The sequence below is a fragment of the Vidua macroura genome, chromosome 2 (genome assembly GCF_024509145.1).
Source record: "Vidua macroura isolate BioBank_ID:100142 chromosome 2, ASM2450914v1, whole genome shotgun sequence".
NCBI lineage: Eukaryota > Metazoa > Chordata > Aves > Passeriformes > Viduidae > Vidua > Vidua macroura.
Window position 1 is genome coordinate 11,087,347 of NC_071572.1, and position 27,782 is coordinate 11,115,128.

The window sequence follows — 27,782 nt, forward strand, 5'->3', positions numbered from 1 at the left end:
TGCAGAAGAACTAAAAAAATATTATGCATAAACCCCATAATAATTCAAAAAAGGTTCTTTCCGTAAGAATTCAAGTCCTAATTCCACTGTCAGCACTATCTAGGTTGAGCCCATTTCTAGTATTCTCCAATCCCAACCTACCCCTAAAGTATCAAAGCACTAAGGAAAATAACATTTTCCCCCCAGGTGTTAGACCAGAAAATCACTAAAGGTTTGATAAACATATCTCTTCACATAAACTGGAAAAAAAGCATCTAGATTTATTGACTGCAAGGCAGATTTTTTTATCCTAGTAAGATATGCATTAGGTTAGATGTAAGGGTACTAAATCATAAAGGTCAATACTGAAGGGAATAATATTGCTCATGTTAATTCACCTGTTTCCCTTCCCAATAGCCTTGGCAAAATTGTTTGTAAACCACAGTGTTAAATAAAATATTTAAACCAACACAAAGGATGGCAAAAGGAAAATTTTAGCTTTCAAGAAGAAAGTGGCTACATGCAGCTTGAGGGCTGCAACTGTGGATTTTGGATTGTGAGGGGAGTTTAAATTTTGAGGATTCTTTACTTAATACTTTCCATTTTAATAGTTTTTCCAATAAAAGGGAAATTAAATGAAGTAAAAGCCCATAAATTATGTGTTATATTATTACTCAGGACTAAAAACTTATTCCAAAATAGTACTAAAATAAAAATTCAAATTATAGATCACAGGAAGACTGCAGGTTTAATTTAATTCAAACATGACAGGTGAAAAGCCCTCTACTTCAGAAGAAAGATCTTCTTCAGTCCCTCAAAAGTTTTTTCATATTTTCTGTGTGTAAACAATAGGTCTGTGTAATTCTTTATTTTATGATAACTCCTTGCTCTTACACCCTATGGGTCAAATAGATTTTAATATGGATATCAATCCCTCCTTCCTACACAATAAATAATGAAGGCAGATACAGCAAACAAAACCACAGGATGGAACTTTACTCCTTCACAGCATGAGGTTATGTTATAAGAAAGTTTACAAAGTCCCTGTGCTCTAAGTATTGTGCTGTATCTTGTCTTGCAGGTGAGATTTTTTTCTTTTGCAAACCAGTGCCATTCTGCAAAGCCTGCAGCTATTCAGGAGGAATACCCAGCTGTCTATTTTTCTGCTTTGTTTCCACAGTGGATTTAAGTAATGACCTTTAAATCACTATAATAGTCCAGAGATGGCATGAAAGAAAAGGTCAGCAAAAGCAAGATGAGTTCCCTAGGTTAACTGGCTAATTAATAATACTTGACCTGCATTAATTTTTGGTTTACCATTTGAAGGACCGCCAGATGTCTCCCATCCCATAGACTTCATTACAGCTTTCTTCCACCTGGCATAGCGATATTCACTTTCTGAAATTAAGAAATCAGAAAACAGAAAAGCCTCTCAATGCATAGGTGTGCACCCACAAATATTTAAGAACCAGACACGGCAATATGAGTTTTTCACTCTTTTGCACAGTATCATTTGTTTGCACAGAGAAAGTAATATAAAATCCTTTTTTGAATACAAAAAAACTCTACTCCAAACCCCACAGTTATGCACAGTAAGAAGAAATAAAAGAAATTTTCTCCATGTTCACCAATAAAAGATTTACAAGCAGGGGAAAATTACACAATTGATATTTATGCAGAAACCCTTCAAATACTGTCTTGAAGTAGGGATTTTAGAAGTAATTATAATCAAAATGGTAAGACAAAATTACGTACCAAAAATTAAGAAATAATTGAAAAGACAAAAAAACATTTATCTTGCACAGGGATTAATTATGTCAAGTGCATACTTTCCATCACTACAAGGACTTAAGAACTGATGAGATAGATAGATAGATAGCTAAAAAGCAATAATTAATGTAGGCTTTTTAAAGCCAAAAGAAGAGTACCCAAAACCAGTCGTGTCAACATCTGTGAAAAAAATAAGTTTGCAACTCAGATAACACAAAAAGGTTTTACCCTCTGGGTTTATCTGTGGTTCAAATCGTTCACATGTCACTGCTGTCAAATCTCCAGGATTCAGACTCCAAACTTCAATACCTTCTGCAGCTCCTGCTGCCATAGCAGCTCCTAAAGCTGTTGTTTCAGTCATTGATGGTTTTACTGCAGCAAAACACAGAGAAGACCATAATGATTTTTAATGGAAGTCACCTTAATGACATCAGAACTAAAGACTGATATATCTAGCAAGATACAACAACAAAGCAATCTACCCAGTTTGTTCTCAACAGCCATTACAAACTAATGTTTTCAGCATTATAAAGAAAGCAGGAGCTGTAAATTCATCTTACCTACTGGAATACAGAGAATGTCTGATTGGAGTTGCATGAGGATTTTGTTATTGGTCATTCCTCCATCTACTTGTAACTGACTTAGTGGAATCCCACAGTCCTTGTTCATGGCATCTAGAATCTTAAATAAGAGTAGTACATGTTACAATATTTAATTGCACAGAAATGCTCTGATATCCTCAAGTGTAAAACACTGATACTACAGCATTTGCTGAAGAGGGTTAAGTAGATCATTCTTCTCTCCTATATACTAAAAGGGAAAACAGATGCAATGACAACACAGTTTTGTTTAATACACAGCACATGCATTCTCTTCATTACAGAAATCCTAGTGTAGGACACCTTTCTTCTCAGGTGCTCTAGAAGTATCCTATGTGCTGCTTATGTGGCCTGAGAGGAATTTTAAGAAAAGTTGATGAGAACATTTATCAAAGCTAACAAAGGAAGCAGCAATAATAAATGGAGTCCTTCAGTTGATCATACTTTTTCTAGACACTTTCTCTAATTCAATGGATTAAAGAATTGAAGAATTAAAACATTTGGCAATCTAGAAGACTCTTCAATAAGAACTGAGGAATGCTGAAATGTTTTGAAAGAGCAGCCTCTTCAAGTATTTTCAATTAGTTGTTGAAAACGGAGAATTTTATATCAAACAAGACAGAGCAAAAATAAATTGTTAGTGTAATTTTTTGGTAAAATTATGTTTCCTTCTTTTGGGCACAGTCTCTAGCTGAAAAGTATTGAAGTGTTTGCAAGGGATAATTAACTAAGATGGAGTATTTAATTTACTGATACCTCTCAATATGCTTTTTAGAGGCTTTCCTAAAACATAAGACTTGCCTCAAACCTTAGTTACTGGTAACACCATGGCATTACCCCATAAGCACCAATAAATACAGAATAGTGTTTTTTGTAGGGTCTTGTAAAAGCAGTCAGTTAAATGTCTCATTTACATTTTATAAGGCTAGTGCACAAGTTAGGCATTAACAAGTACAGTATGATTTTCTCTTTGTAATTTTTCAGTGTATTTAAATAAAAAAGAGGTGTGTCTCTCTCAGCTTTAAATGACAAAACAACACAGACCACAAAAAAAGACCAAAACTACAGTGCATTGTGCCCTGTTCTGTAGCTCACAAAGTACCCAGTAATACAATATTTACCAGGAACAGTCAACATGCTGCTTAAAAAAGAACAAAAAAATTGTAGGCTTGCAAGATAGTGAAAACTACATGGAGATTCACTATCCAGGAGATTCTTCCAGTTTCCAGAAAGTAAGACAGCAAGGTCCCTTACCAGAAAAATCTTTAAAGAAACTAAAGGAACTGCCCAGGATCAATAAAGGTTAAAAATTACAAGGTAAGAAGAGTAAGGCAAATTTTCATGGTGGCAGCATTTGCCTATGGGCCCGCACTGTTCAATGCACTAGAAATAAATTGGAAACCAGGATTCTTGCACACAGTTTGCTGGGAGTACTATACTAGCACTTATTTCTTTCACATACATAATTTCACACTTGTCTAAGGTGATATTATCTGCCTTTTTTACCATTCAGAACTTCAGCACCATTGGAGGTTCTGGGTTTGTTTACCACTACGTAAGAGCATGTTGAATCAGCGTGTACTCAGCAAAGATTAAAATAATAAAAAGAATGCTAGAAGCCAGGAAGGGGTGAAGGAACAAAACAAATCATGGTCATGCTGTTGCTATCTCTAGTGTACGCAGGTGGGATGAAGAGCAAGGATCCAAGTATGCAGATTTTGCCTCATGACAGCATTGTACAGCTCTTACAAAAAACTGTAAAATTGCTTATTTTTCCACAATTCCTTCTTCTTCCCTGGAAGAAAAAATGTAACAAGTGTCATCTCTCTGCATAAGGAAGGAACTTTTTGGATAAAAAAGTACTCAGAAAGAGTGAATGTCACAGACAGGCAAAAATTCCAGTGAAGGTGACCTCCAATGAAGGGTTTTCCTGAAGACTTCCATTTTCATTGGAACTGAAAGAACTTTGTTTCTGACAAGGCAGAATTAATGATGTATCTTTAGAAAAACAAACATATTTTACCTGTGTTGCTAGGATTTAATATGTTCATTTAAGAGCGCCCAGCACGCCTGTCATTGTGATAAAATCAGAGTGAGTAAAGTATGGGGAAGTGTTAGATCTGTTCAAACAGCGAACTTCACCCTCACTCAGTCTGACAGCTTTATTCCTCTCTCTCCTATTCCCAGCCACATGCCCTGCCTTGCATTCTGACATTTGCTGAATGCCTCTGTGAGGCAGCTGAGGTTATTAATCCAGCAGAAAAATAGCCCAGCAAAAAAAGGGATAATTTTCTGCTGGAAAGTTCACTGAGCTGTCACATGAGAGGGAATGGATGGCAGGGTGGACAAGGAAAGAGGAGCAGACAACAAATCAGTTCAGTTGCCTGTAACTTTACCCTGACTTCTAGTACAAGAATTAGAAAATTAGAATGCTACTTCCAATTTCCTTCACAACCTTCTGAGAACTCAGAGGCTGTCAGCACAGCTTCAAAAGCAGAAGCCTGGGTGAAATTTCTGTCAGTCTTTTTCAATGAGTACTGCACACTGCTTCCCTCATCTTACATGGTTTGAGCAGGATGCTATTTTAAAAATCAGTATGTTTAAATAACAGCAGTTTAATTCATGTAATCAAATTAAGGCTTGACTATTATCCTGAAAGGTTTAGGGATTTCATTTCCTCCTCTGTTTGCACAGAACCCAGGGATTGCAAACACAGGGAGGAGCAGACTGTGATATAAAGATTCAATGCTCACACTGGTATCAACATCTTTGAGTTGGCTAGGGGATTAATTTCCTCTGTGAGAATTTTGGTTGGCTGTTATTGAATGCCAGCTGAGGCAGTGAAGGATGGAACAAGCAGGAAGTGAAACCAGCTTTCCCTTGGTATGTTTGCTGCTGTCCTGCCTTAACTCCTTTTTGTTCTTGTGTACCAAAAGTGACATAAGCCATCATAAGCCACAGCAGACCATAAAGTGTAGTTTCCTACACCAATGAAACTTTGTAGTTATGTCACTGGCCCCGCCATTCTAAACATTCTATGTTCTGCCCCTCAAAATATTCACAAAATATGTTCACCTTATTTTACATGCTGGTAAAAAGAAGCATTACTACTCAAAAAAAATGTACCACTCAATTTTATCTAAGTCTACAGGAGCAATTTTTCAACATTAGCAACAAGTAAAGACAAGAATAGCATCCAGGTACAAAATAAAGCATATGATTAAATTTGCTTTAAATATTAAATAAAGCAATCTTCATTAAATCTTTTATATCTCCTCTTTTCCTGAAGAGCTACAGTTCCTGTTATCACACTTATTTGCAACGAATTTAGGACCCAATTTGCCTTTACCTCTCGTGTTTGAAAGCAGACTGCTTCTAGTGCAGCAAAGGCGATGTGGTTTTTATTTGTAAACTGAGTAAGGCCACAGATGATACTGTTGAAGAGAGAAAAAACCCTATTAGGACACTCTTCTTTATCAGACATAAACCTATACTTCACACCTAGATCCTCTTCAAATCTCATTCAGTTCTATTGCATGAAGACTACTTTTTTAATATTAAAAACTTGTTTTTCTTTAATCTAAACTCTCTAATTTTCCTGACAAAGTGCTTTCAAGGGTCCAATCAATACAGTTACCATAAATCATCCATACACACGCACAAACACCCCCACAAATTCTAGTCTGTCTTTAAGAAAAAAAAAAGGCTTGATTGAGGTTGATTTATCTTTAAAAAATAATAGAAATTATCACTAATATCTTAATGAATTCTCTAATGTTTTCAGTTCTTAAGGAAAAGCCCATATGGGTCTTTGTTGCATTCAAAATGTTTGAAATTGTTTTCAGATCTAGTCTGATAATTCGTTGCTTCTGAATCTTCAAAGAGATTTTTGGGTATGGGAATTATGTTACATCTAACCATGAGTAAGCTGAATTGTGCCAATATGCTCTGCTCTGAATGGCAGAGCAAATAACCATCTTTTATTCAATTTCAACAGCTGAGGAACAGCACGGTACTACACAGAAACACTGCTGGATACATGCAAGTTCAGAGATTTTAAAGGACATTTTTCATTGTTACCATTCCAAAGATCAGTTTTTAAGCATTAAAAGTTAAGTATTCTGATATGAAAAACTGTAAAAACATCTAATTCAGAGATTTTTCTTTCACATACAAGAAGCATCTGAATTCCAAAGATGCAACTACTTGAAACCTTGGGAACAAGCTAGCCTTTAAGACTTCTTTTACCACTCTGGGAAAGTTATTTTATAATTATATTTGTTATGCTTCCATGACTGCTGTGGCATGTTGTGATTCCAACAACACAAGGCAACATCACAACAGAAAAAAAGACAAATGAAAATCTATTGCTTGAACTATTACCAGGTGGTTGAGTCTGAACTACTGGGAAAGGGGCTGTAAAAAAAAAGGAGTAGAAAAGAATTTTCAATAGACTGGAAAGAAAGTGGTATACAAGGGGAAGTAGGCAAAGTGGGAAGGAATTATATGGCCTGAAACTAAACTCAAAAACACAAATAAATAAGCACAGAATTCTTCCTTTACTACTTTTGTTGCCTGACAGTTCACAAGAATGCATTCCTCTTCTTTTACTTTAGTGAGATAAAAACCCTTTCAAAACCAGAAATTGTTTTCCTTGCCCTGCTGCCCCACACTGGTTTTTTTTTTTTTTTTTGAGGAGGGGGACAAGGAGAGGAGAGGAGGATCAATAGCTGGGCTAGCTAATCCTTCCTTTCCTCCCAGTAGCAGCTGCTGTTCTGAGCAGGTTAAATACAAAACAGAAACACAGTAGCTCATGAAAATACCCCAGAGAATGATGTATCCGGATATATCAAGGCAACAAAAAGGAAAATTTCACATACCTGGAAGGAGTATTTGTAAAATTTGTAAAATTAAATCCCCATGCAAGTGCAGTGTTCAGTCAGATCCTTACCCCCTTGCACTGGGTTCCCAGTATGGTGCATACAGTCCTGAAAATGCTGGCACAAAGTAGCAGCCATAGGAAGTTCCCACATCTTCAGCCAATTTTTCTATATGCACACACAAAACACTTACTTAGCTTTTCACAACTATACCAACACTTAAATACAACACTTAGAAGTGTTATTATTTAATTAAGAAAAATATTCAGGGTATCTTGGGTAGCTACAAATTTAATCCAGCCATGTATACAACTACAAAATACAACGAATGCTGGCACTCTGCTCCTTCTTAACCAGTTTTCCTTTTGCAACAATATGAACAGAAGATGGAGCATAAGGAGTTGTGGGAAATGCAAAATGAAAAATCAAAACTGAAATCCAAAAACAGTGTACTCAATATTCTGACCTAGATTTTGTGAGATTTTCAAATGTTATCTATCATGTGGATAAAGAATGCAACCTTCAAAGCAGTCCAAAAGGTCACACTTTACTTGCATTTAAGTCAAGGCAAGATCAAGATCAAGACCAAAGGGAGTTAAGAACTAAATTCCCATTAATTTCAAATGGATTTAGAGCTCCAAACTGTCAGCTTATGTATTTAATCATAAGGCCAGCCAGAAGGAAATCTGAAGTTTCTTAATATGAGAATAATAACTGTGGATATATGAACTCCTCAATACCAAAATATTTTTAATTAAAAAAAATATATTAAGACATTTAGAATGACAAAAGACATAACTGCTAATGAACAACTCTTTCCTATAACAAGAATGAAGCATTTTCTTTCTGCTTTTGCATTGATCAGAGAAACATAGCAGTATAGGAAAGAGGTAGTAAAACATCTTCAAGAAGTCTTTCTAAAATGATTCTTTCATACAGACTCTGCTTAAAAACAGGAGTGAAGGCAGAAGGAAAGACAAGTTCAGTGAAACAGGAAGAGATGATGAATCCCTATGTGACTTTAACAACACTGACAAAGTTAAAGGCCCTGAAACTCAAACCTCCCAAAGGTCTTGACAAACTTGTGAAGAGGTACTGTAGGCTCAACAAATGGCTAATTTGTGTGATAGCAGTTTATATTCTTCTGTATGATCTTCAAAGCTTGCTTTCAGAAAAACAGACTCTAAGTTTTTGCTGAATCTTTGAAGTTTTATATTACATTTTAATTCTAAATTTTCCCATCTTTGAATAAGATATCAGTTTATTAAAAATATGTAATAAATTTATTTTCAATCCTAAATCTCATTAAATCAGTCACTTTCAAATTTTTGCCTTTGCATGCTTCTGGCATTTTTTATTTTCCAAATTTTGATATGTTCCTAGTTTTTATGTTACATTCCAGTTTGTTTCAGTTCATCTGAATTAGAAAAAAACAGCTACACAAATGCTAAAGGATTACTGCATTCTCAGCCAAAACAGATTGCCCTCCTCCACATCTCCTTTGCAAAGTTGCAAAGAAGCAACTCTGCAAACTGAGATCCCTAACTCAAGGGATATGAAGCCTATACATAAATATTACATACACTTGCAGGGCCTCAGGTTCTCATGTTTATAACAAGAGTATGTAGGTTTAGGATCAAATTTATGCTGGTTTCTGTAATACAGACTTAAATACTCTTGACTCTGGAAACTTCAACACTGTATAACACCAGGAGATATTTTGTAAGTATAGTATCTTCCTGAATATCTGCTTACCAGGGAAACTACTAAAAAGTACAGATTGCAACAGAGCAAAGCTGACAAAGCCTTTCCAAGTCTGTGTTGATAGGCTCTAGGAAATACAAGTATCAACAACAGTGAGCTCATGGATGCAAAGTAAGTTTTTGTTGTGTTTAAACACAACAAAATATATGCACCTTCCAGCTTTTCTTACATATTTTGAGCTTTCATTCACCAATAGAGACATTGGAAAACTTAAACTGAACAGCTCCATACTCACCAACTTCCTCTGAACTCTTAGCAATGCCCAGATTGTCCCTCAGCCAGCGAACAACAGCCCCAGCTATTGCAACAGATCCCTGAAGGAAACAAAGTCACTCCCTTAGGAGACCACAACTGGTAGCTTTGTGCTGTTTTTAATAAGCCTGGGGAGGAGAGGTCGCTGTGGCCTCCACTTGCAGGCTTACAGTCACAGCTCACAACCAAGCCACAAAATTTCTTAGCATCTGGAGACTGCCATGTAAAAAGGGCAGCCTGTTACACAGACTCCAGGAAGAAAAGGCGCATATTGTATGCTTTTTTCCATAAGGGGAAATTACAGTGACATTTCCCAAGTAGTCTTCTTGTCTTTCTAATTTATGTCTTCTGAATATATAGTTATGAGGTTCAGTAGCCTCAGACTTCTTTTTGTGACAGATGAATATTTTTATATTTTGATTTAAAACAAAACAAGACTAATTATGTCTAGTTTAAATACAAACATCTATGAAGACAGAAAATTTAGGCCCTTGTGCATTTGCCAGCAAAATTGCTCTGTTGCCTCAGCAAATGGCCCTGAACAGCTTCATCACATCATAGATAGATGGCATGGCTCCCATCTAACCCCAAAGCCAAGTCCAGTAAACTAAGTTTCAAGTAAAACAGTAGTAGCATTTTATTTTCATTCAAAGCCACTGCTAGAAGGGGTAGGGGTGTTTTCTAAGCAGCTGGCTATTACAAGATACCAGTTTGATTAAAGGAAAAGGCTGAATCCACATTTTCTGACTCTCTGCAGTGTCTCAACATCTACAGCAGACTGTAGACGATTCTAGAATGGATATAGGACAAAGCACACTTAATAGCTTCTGTTGAAGCCATGTTTTCAGAGAATATCATTAAAGACTTGGAGGTGAAGAAGAAGCAAAGTGCAGGTGTTTCAGCATGCAAGAATTCAAATCACTCTCAAGACAGTTTCAGTTCTTGCTTAAGAACATGGGTTAAAAATAAAACAAACCTCTCACACACCCACACAAAATAAAAATCCCAGACTTTGCCAGGTCATGGCAAATGCAAGATTCACTTTCTTCAGGGAAGGAAAAAGAAATAAATGTAGCCTCCCACAGCCTAATAAAGTACCATAAGCCACACACTATTCTTGCAGTGAAGAAAATCCTGTGTTGTCTTTCACGTGGAAAACACAGTCTGTCTACAAAAGCTCAATATCAGCAGTCATTGTATGGCTTTTGAGAATAATTATTATATTACAATACTTAGCACATTAATCAGCACAGATGGAAGAATAATCATTTTGTTGTTCTAAACAAAACTTTGGTGCCAAGTAGGCGCTCAGTTTATCTGTGTTTCAGAAGCAGAGCTTTAGAACAATGAACCCTAAAGTGTAAGCATAAATACAATTTTCTATATAATTTGGATGCCCTTAGTCTTGTTTGGAGAACTGAGAAACTAAATTCTGTAAGTAGGCATCTAAATGAAAGAGGTAAAAAAGCTAAATTATTAGAGGATTTTTTTTCCCAGAAATTTGATTCACACTTTTAGAAATTAGAAGTAAAATCCACTAGAAAAAAATAAAAAAAATTAACTATTACTTTATTATGAGGTAATAACTGAAACATTAGTACTTTCTCTCCCTTTTTTAAACCAAATTTAGTATTACAAAATTTATGGATTTTTATTTATAGTATTTATTAAAGATTTGAGAGTAACGGAAAAAATGTTTCAGCCATCTAGATCTGAAAGTATGAATGATGCAATGAAGAAATATTTTTTATTGGATTTCATGATATAGATTGGAGACAAGAATAACCAAAACCACACAGAAGCCTTCAGGTACACAAGCATAACACAGAGCTAGTTTCATTTCTGCACAGCTGAAGACACCATAAAAATACCAGATAACAGAAGTAAATAAGAACATGTATCATTACAAAAAGGAAGAAAGTACTGAACTTACCTCTAGTGCATAAAAAGCAGGTTTGTCTCTGCCCATTTTGTAAGCTATTGTGGTTATAAGACCATGCTCAGAAAACACAGACTAAATGGGGAAAGGGGAAAGAAAAGGTAAAGCATGAACAGAGCCAGAAAATACTTACATAAAAACATTCAAATTATAATAAACAAGGGACCAAACTTTCAAAGGAATTACACGAAGTTTAAACAAAGTAAATTATCAGTAACTCCAAATAAACACCTAAGATAGAACACTCAGATTGCTGGTGCTAATTCTTGTTTCCACAAGCTGCTGCAGATCTTTCCATCTTCCTTATAGAAAAGAATTGGGGGTCTTTAGGGGAAGATGTAGATGAGAAGGAAGCCACATTTTTGTGCTATTTATTCAACTCCAACTACAAAGAAATGATGACAGATAATGGAGAGAAGAAATAAAACAGCCAAAACAAGGAAAAAGGCACATGGTTAAATAATCCTGTCTGGGTGACAACAAGAAACATATACAAGGGAAGTGCAAGAAACTTGTTAAGAAAAGCTCTCTTTGGAAACTTAAGGAGATAGGAAATGGAATCTTACAGAATCACCTTGAAAAAATTACTATTTTTATTCTTTCAGATTTCAGTACGTGCTTTTCCCTTTGTCTGGCAATATAATTGTTCTTAATAAGTCTAAGAATGGCTAACTTACTGTTGTGTTTCAGAAATTAAATGGATTGTGAAAAATAAAAATGCAAACAACTCAAAAATGCAACTGACCTTCTGACCTGTGTTGCACAGCAAGAAACAACCTGTTCCGTACCTAGCATGAAAGCAAAGCAAAGTTAAAACCAGAATGTTTAAAGAATAACCTGCTACTGCAATCCATGAGTCCCCTGTAAAGAGTCAGGACACCACTCTTTTTGACCCTTGAAGGTTTTGCTACCATTAACTGATGATAAAATTATCCTCAAAAAGTTGATTTGAATGCAGCCTGAAGCCGAAAAATCTAGTCACATGTCTCCCTCTCTCTATTTTTTGTCTAACACTTGATCAAGGAGAGAGATATGGCTGAAAACTAAGTGTAAATTCCTCTTTGGCAGTGTTTACCTACTTCAGTTTAAGCTGATTGTGCGAGCAACTTTATAAAAGAAATATTTCACAATATTAAATGGGAAATTTTAAGAAACTTTGTTCCTGTCACAAAGAGGGTTTTCTTTAGATATAAACCATTCAAAAATTTCTAAAAATGACATGTTTCCCATTTGAAGACCAAATCATATATGTGTGTGCATACACACTCATACAAGAACACAGTTTAATATAAGGAGTACAGAATATTACAAACCACTCCAACATACTCTAAGAAATTATTCTCAAGAAAAATATTCCTTACCTTTTTAAACTCCTCAAAACTACTAATACCTTAAACCAGTCCTGAGATAGCCTTCAGTTATATTTGGAAAAAGAAATAGTAAAGCAATAACAGAAATTAATTAAAACAAGATAGACTAATATGTAATCATACCTGTGAAACTCCCATACTTGTGTATGTCCCTACAAGCTTAGTTAAGCACCTGGTTGTAAATGGAACAGTAAGTCATTTCAGCAGACAGCTTCTACTCCAATGATTTTTTGATTATACCAGTTACCTGATTTAACTGATCAGCTATTTTAAACAAAGGACACTAAGAGGCTGAGAAACAGGAAAATGCAAATGTAAAATTCTCCACTCTGAGCTAGACAAAAAAGCAAAACTAAGCACTGCAATTGAAACGGACCTTTCCCATCTAGCAAAGCTGTGTCATTCAAGTCAATGCAATCTAACTCGCTGTACTGTATTTGCTTAACCTTATGTCACCATTTAAATGACACTACAACTTTTTTAATCTGTGTTTTGAAGAATGTTAAAATGAAAACCCGACTGTCACATAGAGATTTTCCTCACAGTGACTGTGTTCCAAAATATACCTCACAAGCCATGTAACTTCAATATCTTCATTACTTAAGAGTCAAGACATGGTTTTACTTTGTGGGTCAACACACTCAAAAGGTAGATCTGTAATTACACGTTAACTACAAAAGAATTTGGCAGTTGCTTGAAAGAGAACATAATACTAAATTCAAAACAGAGCAGGGTGTTTATCTTATTACTTTCCTAATAACTTACGTGTTTTTTGCTTGTCCATCTTGAAAACACATTTGTCCAACAAGAGCAGCATGCTGGTCACCCAAGCACTGAAAGTGCAAGATTTTTTCCTTTAGCAAATATCCTCACCTGAATTACATATTTGTCTATAACTCTAATCTACTAGTAGCACATAGATAATTGAAAGCGAGAAAAAAACCTACAGAGAAAAGCTATGATTTTTATTATTCTTCCCTCTGTAAGAATTGCAAACAAAACGTGTTGTGCTACTTATTCTGAGCAATTTAAATAAATAGAAACTAAAATTTACTATCTTTACACATGTTATTGGAAAAAGCTGAGAATTTGCCCAGCATTTCTGGATTATGTATATACTTTTTTTATATATATGAAGCGGAGCTTGCTTCCATTTTGTAATGTTAGTCATTTACTTAGAGATACCAAGTTTCCAACTAAATCTCTCATTTGTATTTCCACAGCCAGACCTTAATAATAATGGATCAAGCCAAATAGTGATTCATTTTCAAAAGTCTACTTCCTGTTTAACTTGAAGTAAAAAACCAAAAACTTAATTTATAGCAGGATTCACTCATCCTTAAAGCTTTTTCCTGTGAAGCTATGCTCATGCAGTTCCAGGTTGTCATGCCAAAATCTAAGTTGAAATAGGACTTACCCCAGAAATTGGTACACCTGTCAAAGCTCCAGAGTCCTGTTTTGCAAAAAGCGAAAGAAAATGTCCAAGTTAGCTTTCCATGACTAAAATTGAAGGCAATGAGAAGTAAGCTAAACTTCTAATGCTCAAAGGGAAACAAAGAAGGGTCATGAAAGCAGCATGGCTCAGTTCAGGCATACACTTTGTTTCAGCTTAATGCAGCTCATGTCTAAACCACTAAGAAATGGAGAGCAGGACATTTTACAAATATAGTTTATGTGACCTCAAAAGTTTCTAGCATAAATTTTCTTGAAATAATACTGTACAGAAAATCCAGTTCAGTGTAATCTGTGCAATAAATGCCAAGTGTAAAATGCAAAAGTGCAAAATGGTAAAGTGATCAGGAAAAAAACATGGCTGTGGTGACATATTAAGCAAAGGCAGATGCCTAATTTTAAGATACAGCATTTTAAGTCTCAAGTAGTCTTTCTTCCAAACACTACCAGAGTTTTTCAGTTGCATTCCTGGTACAGAATCATAAAATCCTTTAAACTGGAAAAGATGTCTTAGATTACCACATCCAACTGTTAACCCAGCACTGCCAAATCCATCACTAATCCATGTCTATGCCACATCTATACACCTTTTAAGTACCTCCAGGGATGGTGACTCCACCACTTGCCTTGGCAGCCTGTTCCAATATTTGACAAGCAGTGAAGGGTCTTGTTTTATCACTTGTTCCCTGGGAGAAGAGACTGACCTCCACCTGGCTACAACCTCCTTTCAGGCAGTTATAGAGTGGTAAGGTCCCCTTCTGAGCCTCTTTTTCTCCAGGCCAAACATCCCCAGCTCCCTCAGCTGCTCCTCATCAGACCTGTGCTCCAGACCCTTCCGCAGCTCCATTCCCCTTCTCTGGACTCATTCCAGCCCCTCAATGCCTTTCTTGTAGTGAGAGGCTCAAAACTGCACACAGGATTTGGTGACCTCACCAGTGCCAAGCACAGGGGGACAATCCCTGCCCTGGTCCTGCTGCCACACTATTGCTGATCCAGGCCAGGTGCCATTGGCCTCCCTTGCCCCTGGGCACACCTGGCTCATGTCCAGCTGCTGTTGCCCACACCCCCAGCTCCTTTTCCTCCAGGCACCTTTCCAGCCACTCTTCCCACAGCCTGTAGCTCTGCCTGGGGTTGTTGCGACCCAAGGGCAGGACCTGGAACTTGGCCTTGTTGAACCTCACAAAATTGGTCTCAGCCCATCACTCCAGCCTGTCCAGATCCCTCCACAGACCCTTCCTGCCCTCCAGCAGATCAACATTTCTGCCCAACTCAGTGTCATGTGCAAACTTAGTGAGGGTATCCTGAAAATTTTATTTAATTATTTAACTATTTCCTGACAATGCTACTTGTTTCTTTAAATTTGTTTTCTTGTGCAATTGTGAAAATGAATTTTCAGTAAAGCCATGCAAGTGTATTTCCAATCTGAATTAATTCACATTTTAATTAACTGTGTTTAAGATAACTGTGTTTATAAATGCAGTAAAAAGCTCTACATGAATCTGATGTTTAGCTACCATAGAATTAATATTTTTGAAAAAATGGACAGTTCTTCTCATTTATAAAATGCTATAGCTAACATTTATTAACAGTAGCTGTATTTTTTAGCTCACTATAAAAATAAATATTCAACAGTGTGGAAATTAGGACAAACAGATACATTGAGATCACATTTTAGAAATAATTTTAGCATGAACGCTAATTGTATTATCTCAGATTTGGAAACACACAGCAAATTTATTGGCCTAGGAAGTGCACTTCTTCTAATCCTTAAACCAATGAAAATGCACAGCATCTGAGCAGAATGAGTAAGATATATAGGCAGTGTTCAGCCTAATGGAAACCTCTACTCACCCGGCTAGGACAGATTTTCTACAGCCAGCAAAAGGAAGAAAAAGAAAAAAAAATGGAAAGGGGAAGAGAAACAGAAGTTCACATTTAAAGTGATGAGCAATTCTGTTCTGGTGGTCAGGCACTATCTTTTTCCATTTACCTTGCTCATTCAGTTTAATACAATTCACTCTTCTCCAGCCTTCATATAAATAAACATCAGCAATGACTTCTAGTGGCACTTCCATTAAAAGACTAGCAAAAATATTTCAGGGAAGTTAGAGTTCTATTTAAAAAAATCCATCTTGTAACTTGCCTTCACTACAAAATACACATATTCTTATTTACAATAGCTCAAATTACCAGGAAAAAGAATGCAAAATCCCAGTATCCAGTTTCTCCAGTCTTGAAGTTCATTAATTAGATGCCACTGTGTCAGAAGAATTAAAGTGATCAAATACTCAACTTCATATAATATTATATAACAGCAGGTAACAGCTTACTAATCAGAAACCAAACAATACTGGTCTAGAAAAAGCCATTAATCCTAATCTGTGAAATCTGTCAAATCCAAATGGATATAGTTATAGTTTTACAGGATGAATTTCACACAAATATTGGAACACATACCATCACGCCATAAATCTCAGAGGAGCTTCGTACAGTTGGAAGTATTTCCATAGGAATATCAAAGAATCTGAACACAACAAAGAATAATGTATATTATATAGTCAGTGCTAAATTAGAAAGCATTTTGCACTTATTTTCTTAAATAAGTTTAAGCTATAAAGAAAAAAAAAACTATACAAGAAACTTTTGTTTCTAAGTTTTAGTCTATATGTTTTTCCTCTTGTTACAGTGGACACTGAATTTTGGAGGAAAACAGCATGTATTTCAATCTTTGAGGACATATCCAACTCTTCTACGTAGAAATTCATGCCTCTTCCAACAATATCTTAATAATACACTTGTTAGTAAATTCAAATCTCAAATAGAGACACTATCATTCCAGCTGCCGTGCAAATCTGATTAAGTAATAAAGAAACTATTAAATCACAATATTCTGAGTTGGAAGGAACCCAAGGATCTGAAGTGATTGGCCCATACAGGGATTGAACCCACAACCCAGGCATTATTAGCATCATGCTCTAATCAATGGAGCTAAATTGTTTCCACAAGCCAGGCCTCCACCTACAGAAAGATTCTGCTACTTTTAGTCAATCCAGACTGTTGTAAATTTGACATCTGGAGAACAATGAATCTTAGTTATTAATGTCAACAGCAAATAGAATAGTACCTGCTGATCTTAGTTTAGATAAGAGATGCTTACCTTTAAATGAGTTAGAGACTATTTAAATGATAGTATTACTGAAAAACTGAGCTTACTTGCAGAGGTCAGGATCCCATTCCAAGGAATGAATGTTGAACAACATCGTTCTACTGGCATTGGTGACATCTGTACAGTGAATGCCTCCATTCTTTCCACCTGTCAAACTCTGAACAAAAAATCACGGCATTTGTCAAGGAGAAGTATAGGCTTATTTCAACAAATTGCAAAAAAAATCAAAATCAAAATGTTTCCACCTTGGGATTAGGAATTCTGGTATTTCTACAACAACTAAACAGGCAGACCTAATACACCTTTCTAAAGTCCAAGATTTTTCTGAAAGTGTAAGCAAAGTTTTACAGGAAACTATAACGGTAAACTACACATAAGAATCTAGAAAAATATAGTGGTACAGGGACAGAAAAAGTTCATCTTGCAAGGAACTTCATTGGAATTTCTTTAGTAGCTTCTATTGACACCATTGTGTCATCAGTGGGCATCGTGTATCACGTGCATGGAGATTTATATGATATGGAAATTCATTGTAAGAAGAGTGATAATAAACTCACAAATACATACCCATATAAGCCATGAATCAATAGTCCCAAACAAAGCTCTTCCATCCTCAACTGCTTTCTTAATCTCTTCCACATTATCCAAAAGCCACCGAAGTTTCACTGCACTGAAATAAGTGCTAAGTGGAAGACCAGTCTTAAACTGTAAAATTCAAAAAAATAATATAAACACCATGCAAGTATCTTTTCCATAAATACTGTAGTTATATGTAAAAATGGTGATAGTGAGGGAAAAAGAAAAGATACAAAAATCAAAGAAATTCCATGAACTTTTATAATTATTTAAGTAAATACTAAGCATACAACACACAAGTCTGAAATCATCAAAATCAAATGACCAGTGCGATAATAGATAAAGATCAAAGCTGATCTAGATGCAGTTCAAAGATCATCTACGTGGATAAAGTTGTTTGCAGAAGGCCTGTCTTATCTAGGATATCTCCATATGACTAGAGTAACTATAAGTAACAACAACAAAAATGGGCAGGACAACACAGGAAAGATGAAAATTGCATTCTACTAGAACCTGAAAATCAAGTAATTTTATACACTTTTGGATATCCATTCCCTGCCTGTAGGAAAACATATAATATAAAAAAATACATAATATTTATTCTATCAGTAAAGGACAACATTAATCAAACAATTGTGACACCTTTTTACAAGCATTTAGTTTCCAAAAATCGTTATATATATGCAAAAAAAGAATGAACTTTCTCTTTATGAATAATCTTCCTTGTTCTCAGATTGGATGCAATTAATTCCAATATTAAGGCACGAGAATGGATAATACATTTTGTACCAGTAAATTATTTCCTATTTTTTTTCCACTTGATCTTAATTTTTGTGTGCAATGTTTATTTTATATTGGCTAGATAGCACAGGATTAGGTCTCATTTCTGTAGTGAGACATTAAATAAGTGTTAAACATTTATTTTAAGGAAATAAAAAATTTTCTAGTCTCAGATTGGAGTCTTATGCTCATTTTTTATTATTTGACAAGCTAAGAAGGGACTAGAAATTACAATTTACTTTGTTTAGGGGAAATTTAAACACATATATTCAAAATATATATCCATATATATATCCATATATATATCCATATATATTGCAGTAGTTACCATTTAAATGTTCTAGAATACCTCCTACCTTAGAAAAAGTTTTGTTTTTTCCTGGAATTCTTTTAAGAAGACATTCAACTGTTGACTGGGTTCTCAGGTCAAGCCACACTAAAACCATGAATAAAATTAATTGATCATGTGATTTAATACACAAAAAGTTACATGTTCAGCCTGCTTCTATGAAACCACAGCTCTTGCCAGTGAATTCCTGTCTATTTTTATCTTTTCATGTAGTTGAAAGAATATTGTAATGCCACTGTATTTTAAAGGCACTGTTGTAAAAATTAAAATAGTTAGATAAATTAATTTGATTTAGAAGAACATATTATTTGAGAAAAAAGTAGAATTTTCCATAAGTCAGATATTTACTTTATCAGAATATAAGAAAGTGACTAATGCTACTTTGCAGCAGATGATTGTGACTAAACGAAGAGGCTAAAACAAATAGCAGGTTGATTATTTACTATTATTTACTACTATAAACTTTCAAATAAAAGACTATGTTGTAGTTATCAAGGTATAGCTGGTTTTAAGATAAAGCTGTTAAGTACATATATTTGACTATAGAAGAGTCCTGGTTTTACAGTCATACTATGTCAAACTATATCTGGCACTTGACCTAAAAAACCAATTCTAGACAATTACCATTTTTCAGCTGACAATATCTGAAAAGCTAAGGTAAGTTAAAAATAAAACTCTGAATATTAATAACTATTCATTAAATCATCAATAATTAAACATACTTAACATGATTTTCCTTTAAAGTTAAATCACCAGCATCCTGAAAATTTCAAAAGAAGTGATTGGGTGCAAGTCAGAGAATTTTGTGCCAGGAACCCCTCAGGAACATTGTGGGGTATTTTGAAAACCAATAAAGTGATTTATTAAGTAACAATTTTTATGGACTAGGCTTTTTTAAACTGCACTGGTATATATACAAACATACATCTTACAACACAGATATCAAAAAAATCCAAGAAATTACTAGGCTAAACCCACAACCAGATTTGCACAGGAAACTACAAAAGCATTTTTTCCACAACATGATCATATTATGATATTACATATTCAGAAAGCATAGTTACCAATAGCATTATAAAGAGGTTCTCCAGTTGTCTTGTCCCAAACTACTGTTGTTTCTCTCTGATTGGTGACTCCAATGGCTTCAGGACAAAACAGAAAGTATCCTTTTCAGAAGGTTTGTTTTCCCCTTTTGAGGGGGTGAGGAAGGGAACGGAGAGGTGGAGAGGAGGGAGGAACAGGTAAGGAGAAGTGGAAAGTAAATGGGAAATAAAAAGCTTCCAACTTTTTCAAGGTATAATCTAGAAATATTACTTCTAAGAACTCATCTTTGCTGATTAACCTATATGCTCTAAACCTCTCTCTTTTTCAGCCACAAACTGAGACAGCAACAACACTAACAGGGGAAAACAGCTTTCCTAAATTAAAGTCCTAAACTTAATTTCAGAATTTCTTCATCACTTGTCTCTGTGATTTTACAAGATTAGGTTAAGTCTACTTTGTAGATTCTGCATTGCTAATACACACAAGGGACTTATTTTCTCATTATTCCTCCCCAAAAAACTGCTTTCAAATACAATTTAAAATTTTGAGGCTGGCACATGCTGCCACCTTTCTATTTATTAAGTTAAAAACTATCTGAATTGCTCAACCATAGCATGTTAAAGCCCTCTGGCCAAAAGTACCTCTTATGTTAGCGATGTTTATGTTCAGTTCATTCATTTTCTCACAGGTCTTTTCCACACATTCATATACAGAGTTTAATATTTCCTTTGGATCTTGTTCCACCCATCTTTAACAAACAGTAAACACCAGTTAAGAAAAACATACATAAAAAGAAAAAATAATACTAGTCTGAAAAACAAGCTGAGCATTTTAATACAAATATAGCTTCAAAACATGTTTTACATATCTACAGACTACAAAAAGAATTTTGTTTTGTTTTGTTCTATACAGAGGGCATTGGCAGCAAATGCTAGGTCAGTTAGGAACAAACAAACAAACAAAACCTCAGAGAAGAAAGGAAGATATTTCTATGGACCAAGCTGAAGACTGTGATTCAAATATAAAAATTACCAGCTTTATTACCTTAAATGAGATGTTAAGTCTTATTTAAATTTTAGTTTTAAACTTTAACATTCAGATGTTATCTATGTAAATGAGTGATCAGAGCCAAACACCAAGTACGTTTAGTTTCCGAAACTCAGGCACATTCCAGACACCCAGTGGGAGATATTTTATTTATCCATTTTTTCTGCCCAGTCTTTTATAGCAGTTACTGTGCTACTAAGAATTATTAATCAGCTTCAGTTTTGATGACTCACAGATAAAAATTCATTAGCTCTACCAAACTCTACACAAATTAAAAAAAAAAAAAAATCATACCCTTCTCTAGGGAATTCTTGCTTTATTTCCACTTGATGGTGACTCAAGAGCTCTGCTGTTTCTGCATTAAAAACCTGCAAATAAATTTAAAAACCTGCAAACAATTGAATTTTCTACGAACACAAAAGTTTAAACAACAATAATTAACATTTATTCTTTTCAACAAATCCAGTGTTGTGACAAGAGATAGTAATTTTCTATCATCAACCCCAATATCTATATAACAAGGATTCAGATACATACACTTTTAAAATTAAAGTAGGCAAAGATTATTTTGGCAAACTTTGCTGTCACTGTCAATTTTAATGGCTTTCTTATTTTTCTTGATGGGTTGGAAAAGAATCAGATTTTTTTCTGGGGTGGTTATAGAAGTTAAACTATTAGAATATCACTCAATAAAATACCCACTGTGGTTGATAATAGCATTTCTTTAGCTCTTGCTGTGTCACTCTATTGCCAGAGTTATCTGTGTGTTTTCTTGGGTTAGCTCACTTTTAGGAAGAGTGAAAATCTGTGACAAAACATAGAAGGGATCAAACTAAAGAACAAGAAAGTACCTAAACAAAATGCATTTTGTTTCAAAACAAACTACAAGTACAGAGCTCATTAACAGTCTGACAAGAATGCCACTGCAGCAACACAACCCATCAAAAAAGAACATGCAGAAAAGTAACTTAAATTTGGGTACTCTACAATAAAAACCAGCAGAGTAGAGAATCACAAGGACTCTCTTCAATGGGTGTTCTTAAGGAATCCCAAGTTAGAGGTTCTGCCTTGCAGCAGAAGCTCATGGAGAATGCACAACAACCCTCATTAACCAGCAGTGGCCCGTTCCCAAAAGGAATCTCTGCCGAGGCCAAGCTGAGGGACACCCGGTTAAACATTCAGCTGAAGTGCACAGTGAGTGAGCCAGAGTGCCTGGCTGGGCAGTGGTGGCAATCCTGGGAGAACACCTCTTTCTCCCCAGCACCATGCAGAATCTTTGTGGTGAAAAATGTTCTGGGACCTAGAAAGCAAAATCTAGCAGCAGGTTCAGGTGAACTGCAAAACATGTCAGCAGGGCACCATCCTACCTTTTCATGGCAAGCAGAGCTAAGCCAGATTTAGAAACCACTTGCATGCTAAAGAAACAAAATTCAGTTATATCCATCCACCCTCTAGGATACAACTGAATCTATTCTATACTTGTTAATGCTCTCTTCTCATTCCACAAATTTTAGAAATTTCTCTTAAAGTTTTTAATCCATAAACATCTACACAGTACACTTTACTCTGAAACTATTAGAACAACTCTGACAAAAAGGAGATGAAGTTCTGATTCTCCAACCTTAAAGAGTCTCTTTAGAGTGAAACTTTGAAGTTTAGAAACATTCTACTTATATACTAGAATTGCAGAATAATTCAGGCTGAAAGGGACCTTGAGAGATCTCTAGTACAACCTCCTGCTCAAAGTAGGATCAGCAATGAGATTAGATCAAGTTGCTCAAGAACTTTTCTAAGCAAGTCTTGAAAACATCCAAGGATGAAAACAGCACAAACTCTGGAAAACACTGAAAGCTCCACTGCCCAGAAAAGAAGTCTTAAAAAGGTACACGGTCATTCTTTTCTGCCATCAGCTCAAAAGATTATATAGAAAGAGCACCACTGAATTATTTTTACTTTATTTACTTATCTGTTTCATCTACCAGCTCAGGCTTGACAGGAATCTATCCTATTAAAAGAGAAAGCTCTGTCAGTCCTACACATTTGGAAGCAACTTGCATAATGGGATATGGATCTCAAAATGCTACACCACATACTTAATGGAGAGACTGTTTTGCATGTATGCAGTAAGATTTCTTTATTTGAAATTGCCTTTCTGCCAAAAGCATATTCAAATTTACTAGGTTTTTAGAATAAAGACAGAAAGATAGTAGACTTTTTATTTAACCTGTATGTTAATATGTTATGTATCTGACATACTAGCAATGTTAAATATAATGTGGTAATCATTCACCACTAATCACTCTATTTCTTGAAAGAGAAGGTAATGAAAAGGATTCCTACTGGTAGCAGGAAGCACAGATTCAATTAGACAAAGTCGTCAAGTGAATTTGGAGTGTGTGACTTGCAGATACAGCAATAAACTGTGACAGGAATACATTTTCAATGGAAGTAATAGCACTATAAATGCATAGATTTTTTCATATCCATAGAGAAGAACTAGGCAAACACTTTGCTAATCCATCACAAACAAACCTGCAAGCTTCTGACATTCTCAACAAAAGCAACAGACACTCCCTGTTATTCAGGGCAAAGGATTAAAAAGTTTCACTGGGAGCAGTCCCTGTTTGAGGCCAGGTTGGACAGGGCCCTGTGCACCCTGGTCTAGTGGAAGCTGTTCCTGCCCATGGTTGAGGGGTGGAACCAGGTAAGATCCCTTCTGACCCAAGTCATTCTATGATTCTATGACTTCTACACTGATAAACAGAATTCTGATATGTGGAAAGATGAATGAGTCACTAAATTTAAACCTATAAAATTATATATAACATAGGGAATAAACATATGGGACCTCAAAGCCTTCCTTTCCCCACTCCCTCCAAAAAAATACTACTGTTATCAAAAAAAAAAAAAAAAAAATTCCTATACAGTCCCTGTTTGACAGTCGAGAGATAGAAAAATAAGTGAGAGTAAGTACGAATAATTCAGATAAGGTCAATACATCCCTGTTGAAACAGGTTTGAAGTGTATTTCTGTAATTTGTTGGGACTAGAGGCTTTCAATCCTTTCATATTAATTAAAAACTGATTCCAGTTTATGCTACTGATCTCTCAGTTGCGTGTGTGGGGGAAAGCCAAAGTCAGTTTTGCCCTAATTTTATCAGCAGTAGTAATGAAGAATTGTCTAGGCTATTTGGACTTGTACAGCTGTCTTGAACAGAGATGAAAGTGAAAGCCACCAGATATGTACTGAATTCCCTAGTGAGAGATTAAAGAAAAGGAATAAATAACATTGTCCCTGTACTTCCCAACAGAGAATTAGAGCTTGAGCCTTGAGTCTCAGGACTGCAGAGAAGAAAGGCCTACATAGGTGTTCCTGTATGAGAGGCACAGGGGTTGATCACTTAATTCAAGCTTTTTATAGGGTCTTTAATATAATACATCACATCACATAAGGGGGTACAGTTACATACTATTATATATTATTGTGTATTATATTTATGTTTTGTTATCTTAGTGGAAAATAATTCATATCAATGAGTTGTAACAGTTTTCAAGGAATGAACAGAAATATAAGGTTCATGGAAGTGATGAAAGAAGCTGCACAGCTGAAAAGACAATAATGAAAACAGATTTTAAAAGGAACTTTTCATATCTCTCAAACTTTGTCATGTAACTCTGCCTGCAGAAAAGCCATTTCTGTTATTCTATGCGGTATCTTCATGAGTTTCTGTCAAGCTGGAACAGCCATGGCTTTGCAGGCAAACAAGCTCAGAGCTGGAGTTCTGAAATTGCATTGAAATCCACCCAGCTGGGGCAAGGATGAGAGACAAACAATCATTTCCCTCTCCAGTATTTAACTAGGAGTAGCATAGCCAGAATTTATGAATAAGTACAAGTTTAACAAGTCTCCTAGAAATTACCTTTCTTGGAAGGCTCATGATGAACAGATCTTCCTCACCATCTAGGAAATGCTTACAATTATGGGATTTAAAAGTAAAACTATACTGTATTTTAAGTGGTAAGAGGTAGGGGGAAAACTGTATTGACAATATTTTTAACCCTTCTTGCTAGTTATACAATCAAGTTTTTCCCAAATGGTCATGTTACTTCAATAGAGGGGTAAAATGAATTACCCTCTGAAGAGAAAGCTCAATGGTTATGAATGTCTTCCTTACTTAAAATCAGGTTTTGTTTATTGAAAAGAATGCTTGCAGTGTGATATAGCTTTATTTGATTGTTTCTTATAGAGACAAAGTAAGGGAAAAAAAATATTTCACAGAAGTGGGAAAAAAGGTTCTGTGTCTGACTGACAAACTTATAACTTAAAGTACTGTGTGGGTACTTCACTGTGTCTTTCAATTCTTGCTGTTCCTGGATAAAATGACAGAAACACTATCCAAGAGATCAAACAATGGTTCAATTGGCCATTAGCTCCATAGATCCTGAGACTTTTCACAAAATAAGTTACAGCATATTTTTATGATTCTTGAATAATATGAAATGGAACATCAGAGACTTTTCACAAAATAAGTTACAGCATATTTTTATGATTCTTGAGTAATATGAAATGGAACATCAGAGAATAAATTATTTGATAAAAATAAGTTTGAATCTGTTACCCAGGTTCAACCTAACTTAACAGAAAAGTTACAATCTTAAAAATAATTGCAGTTCATTTTGTAAAAGTAGCTATTAAAGGTAAAGATCCAAAATAGGGTTTGTGAAGGATAAAGCTGCAGCATAAAACTATCACTGTATGTGTGTTGTGTGAGAGGCAAGGCTAAAGGAGTGACAGTAACAGAAATGCACCTGAGTTCTGTTGCTTCTTTAGCCTCTGTGCTCATACAGCCTCCTCATTCAAAAGCAGGAGAAACAAAACTTGTGTTTCCACACAGGATAATTTACTCTGAATCTCAGGAGGTCACCTAGCCTAACTCGCTGCTCAGGGAAGCCTGAATTTAAAATCAGGCTGTTCAGGGCCTCTTTTAATCAGGCACTGAGTAGCTGCAAAGATAGAAATTCCACACACCTTCTCATCCCTGATCCAGAGCCCTCATAGTGAAATATTGTTTCTTTACATCTATTGGATATTTCACTTGCTGCAGCTTGTGTTCACTGCCCACTTTCTTTTCCTGTGCATGTCTGAGAAAAGGCTGGTTCTGTGTTCTCCACAAACTGTGGACTGAGGACACCCCTTAAGTCTCTCTTGTGAAGAAAGAACCCTTGGTCTCCCAACCCTCCTTCCATGGCCTTGTGTTGCAGCACAGGGATTCCTTTGGCTGGATGAAATCCATTCTTCCAGCTCTCATTCTCTGCAGGGTCCAACATCAGACACAGCGCTCCAGATGCTGCTTCCTAAGTGCTACACAGATGGCAACAATTACTTTCTGAACTTTTCTTAATGTGCACCACCACAAGGATGCATTGCTCACTTATATCCAACTTGATGTCCAGCAGGAGTGTGAATTTTTTCACTAAGCAGCTTCATAGCATTCTGTCTTGAGTGCAAAGCTTTGTCTGACTTTATGAATATTCTGGCAGGCCCCTTCTCCGACTGGAATTTCAGTCAACTGGTCACCTCCATCTAAGAGAACATCCCAACCCATCCCTGTAGTTGTCAATGAAAATACTGTGGGGTATCAGTCCTTGCTACTGACTGTTATGGACACCACTGGTAAATCTGCCACCTTTAATTGTAAATTTACACTCTGAACTGATGACACTACTCTTTGGCCCCATTGAACCAGACAGTTTTTCACCCATGAGAACTCTTTAACCAGCTCAAAATCTTATGTCTTCTGCTTAAAAAATTAGATAACAGTTGCACTGAACTACTGAATACACAAGTGCAACGTAAGCAGCAAGTTGATTTTGACTTGTGACTTGGTGATGACAAAAACTGTTGGAAACATTACATTTAAAAAAATGTAGAGAGATCACTGAGAAATGTAACAAAAACAACTAAAAGCAAAAGACCAGCAGAGCCAAGGAAATAATTTAGGCACAGACAACAATACATTACATTCTGGCTTAAAATATTTCAAGGCAAAATCTCTCTTCCAACTGCAGCAATCCCTTTCCAGGACAGAATTCTCCAGATACACATGTTGTTATCGGAATGACTGAGGTGAGTTGCAGCTGATCTCTGCACATTTTGCCCACTTCTTTCCCTCTTCCCTGTGTTCTGATTTAACTCAGTGATCATGTATCTTATTTGCTCAAGCTCATGTAATTTTATTATCATAATGATATGATCACACTGACAAGTTTAAGACAATGCTGTATGTTGACATGAGTTGAGACACTGAGATGGATACAAGAATTTAAAAGTGGCAGACACGATATACTTCTTGAAAAAATTAGGAAGCATCTGAATCCTCTTGTAGGCAGGCAAAATCTCCCCAGCTGCATAAAAGCCATTGATGAATGTGTGTAGTGTAAGAAATTCCTCCTAAGAGGAACTTGCAAAAACACTTGTAAAAAGAACTTAAGTTTTACTTCTACTAGTGTTATCCTTTTAGGATAAGAAAAAAGTTTACTTGGCATATACATAAAAGCAGACAGAATTTAACTTAATGCATTACAGGGACCTTCTTCAAGTTCGTTCCCAAAAAGGACTTCTGACTGGCATCCAAGACAGCCCACTGGTGTCATTTGTCAGTTTGGAGTTTCTCTCCACCCCCAGAGCTGTGTTTTCTCATTTGACAATCGCATGAAGGTCGTGATATTGAGTAATAATGGTAACATAGGTCAAGAAGATATTCTAGTCTGCTGGTTCGTGAAGGAACATTTCACATGGGGGAAGCATTAAAAAAA

General features: G+C 35.7%; 1 protein-coding gene across 7 annotated transcripts in view; it reads right to left on the bottom strand.

The window, feature by feature from the left end:
- GK (glycerol kinase) overlaps nucleotides 1–27,782 on the bottom strand; it is a 62,792-nt gene that overhangs the window by 33,870 nt on the left and 1,140 nt on the right. For 6 of the 7 annotated variants that reach the window (XM_053971937.1, XM_053971938.1, XM_053971939.1 and 3 more), the window contains exons 2-18: nucleotides 21,262–21,335; nucleotides 20,562–20,668; nucleotides 19,941–20,018; nucleotides 18,884–18,963; nucleotides 17,739–17,876; nucleotides 17,219–17,328; nucleotides 16,463–16,529; nucleotides 13,971–14,006; nucleotides 13,319–13,386; nucleotides 11,929–11,971; nucleotides 11,178–11,258; nucleotides 9,228–9,306; nucleotides 7,300–7,396; nucleotides 5,698–5,782; nucleotides 2,310–2,430; nucleotides 1,978–2,121; nucleotides 1,297–1,377 (exon numbers count right to left, since the gene is read on the bottom strand). In XM_053971937.1, the coding sequence (XP_053827912.1) occupies nucleotides 1,297–1,377; nucleotides 1,978–2,121; nucleotides 2,310–2,430; nucleotides 5,698–5,782; nucleotides 7,300–7,396; nucleotides 9,228–9,306; nucleotides 11,178–11,258; nucleotides 11,929–11,971; nucleotides 13,319–13,386; nucleotides 13,971–14,006; nucleotides 16,463–16,529; nucleotides 17,219–17,328; nucleotides 17,739–17,876; nucleotides 18,884–18,963; nucleotides 19,941–20,018; nucleotides 20,562–20,668; nucleotides 21,262–21,335 (1,489 nt within the window). Of the gene's footprint in view, nucleotides 1–1,296; nucleotides 1,378–1,977; nucleotides 2,122–2,309; nucleotides 2,431–5,697; nucleotides 5,783–7,299; nucleotides 7,397–9,227; nucleotides 9,307–11,177; nucleotides 11,259–11,928; nucleotides 11,972–13,318; nucleotides 13,387–13,970; nucleotides 14,007–16,462; nucleotides 16,530–17,218; nucleotides 17,329–17,738; nucleotides 17,877–18,883; nucleotides 18,964–19,940; nucleotides 20,019–20,561; nucleotides 20,669–21,261; nucleotides 21,336–22,920; nucleotides 22,973–27,782 lie in introns of those variants that run through there. The other variant, XM_053971942.1, reaches the window with a different exon arrangement.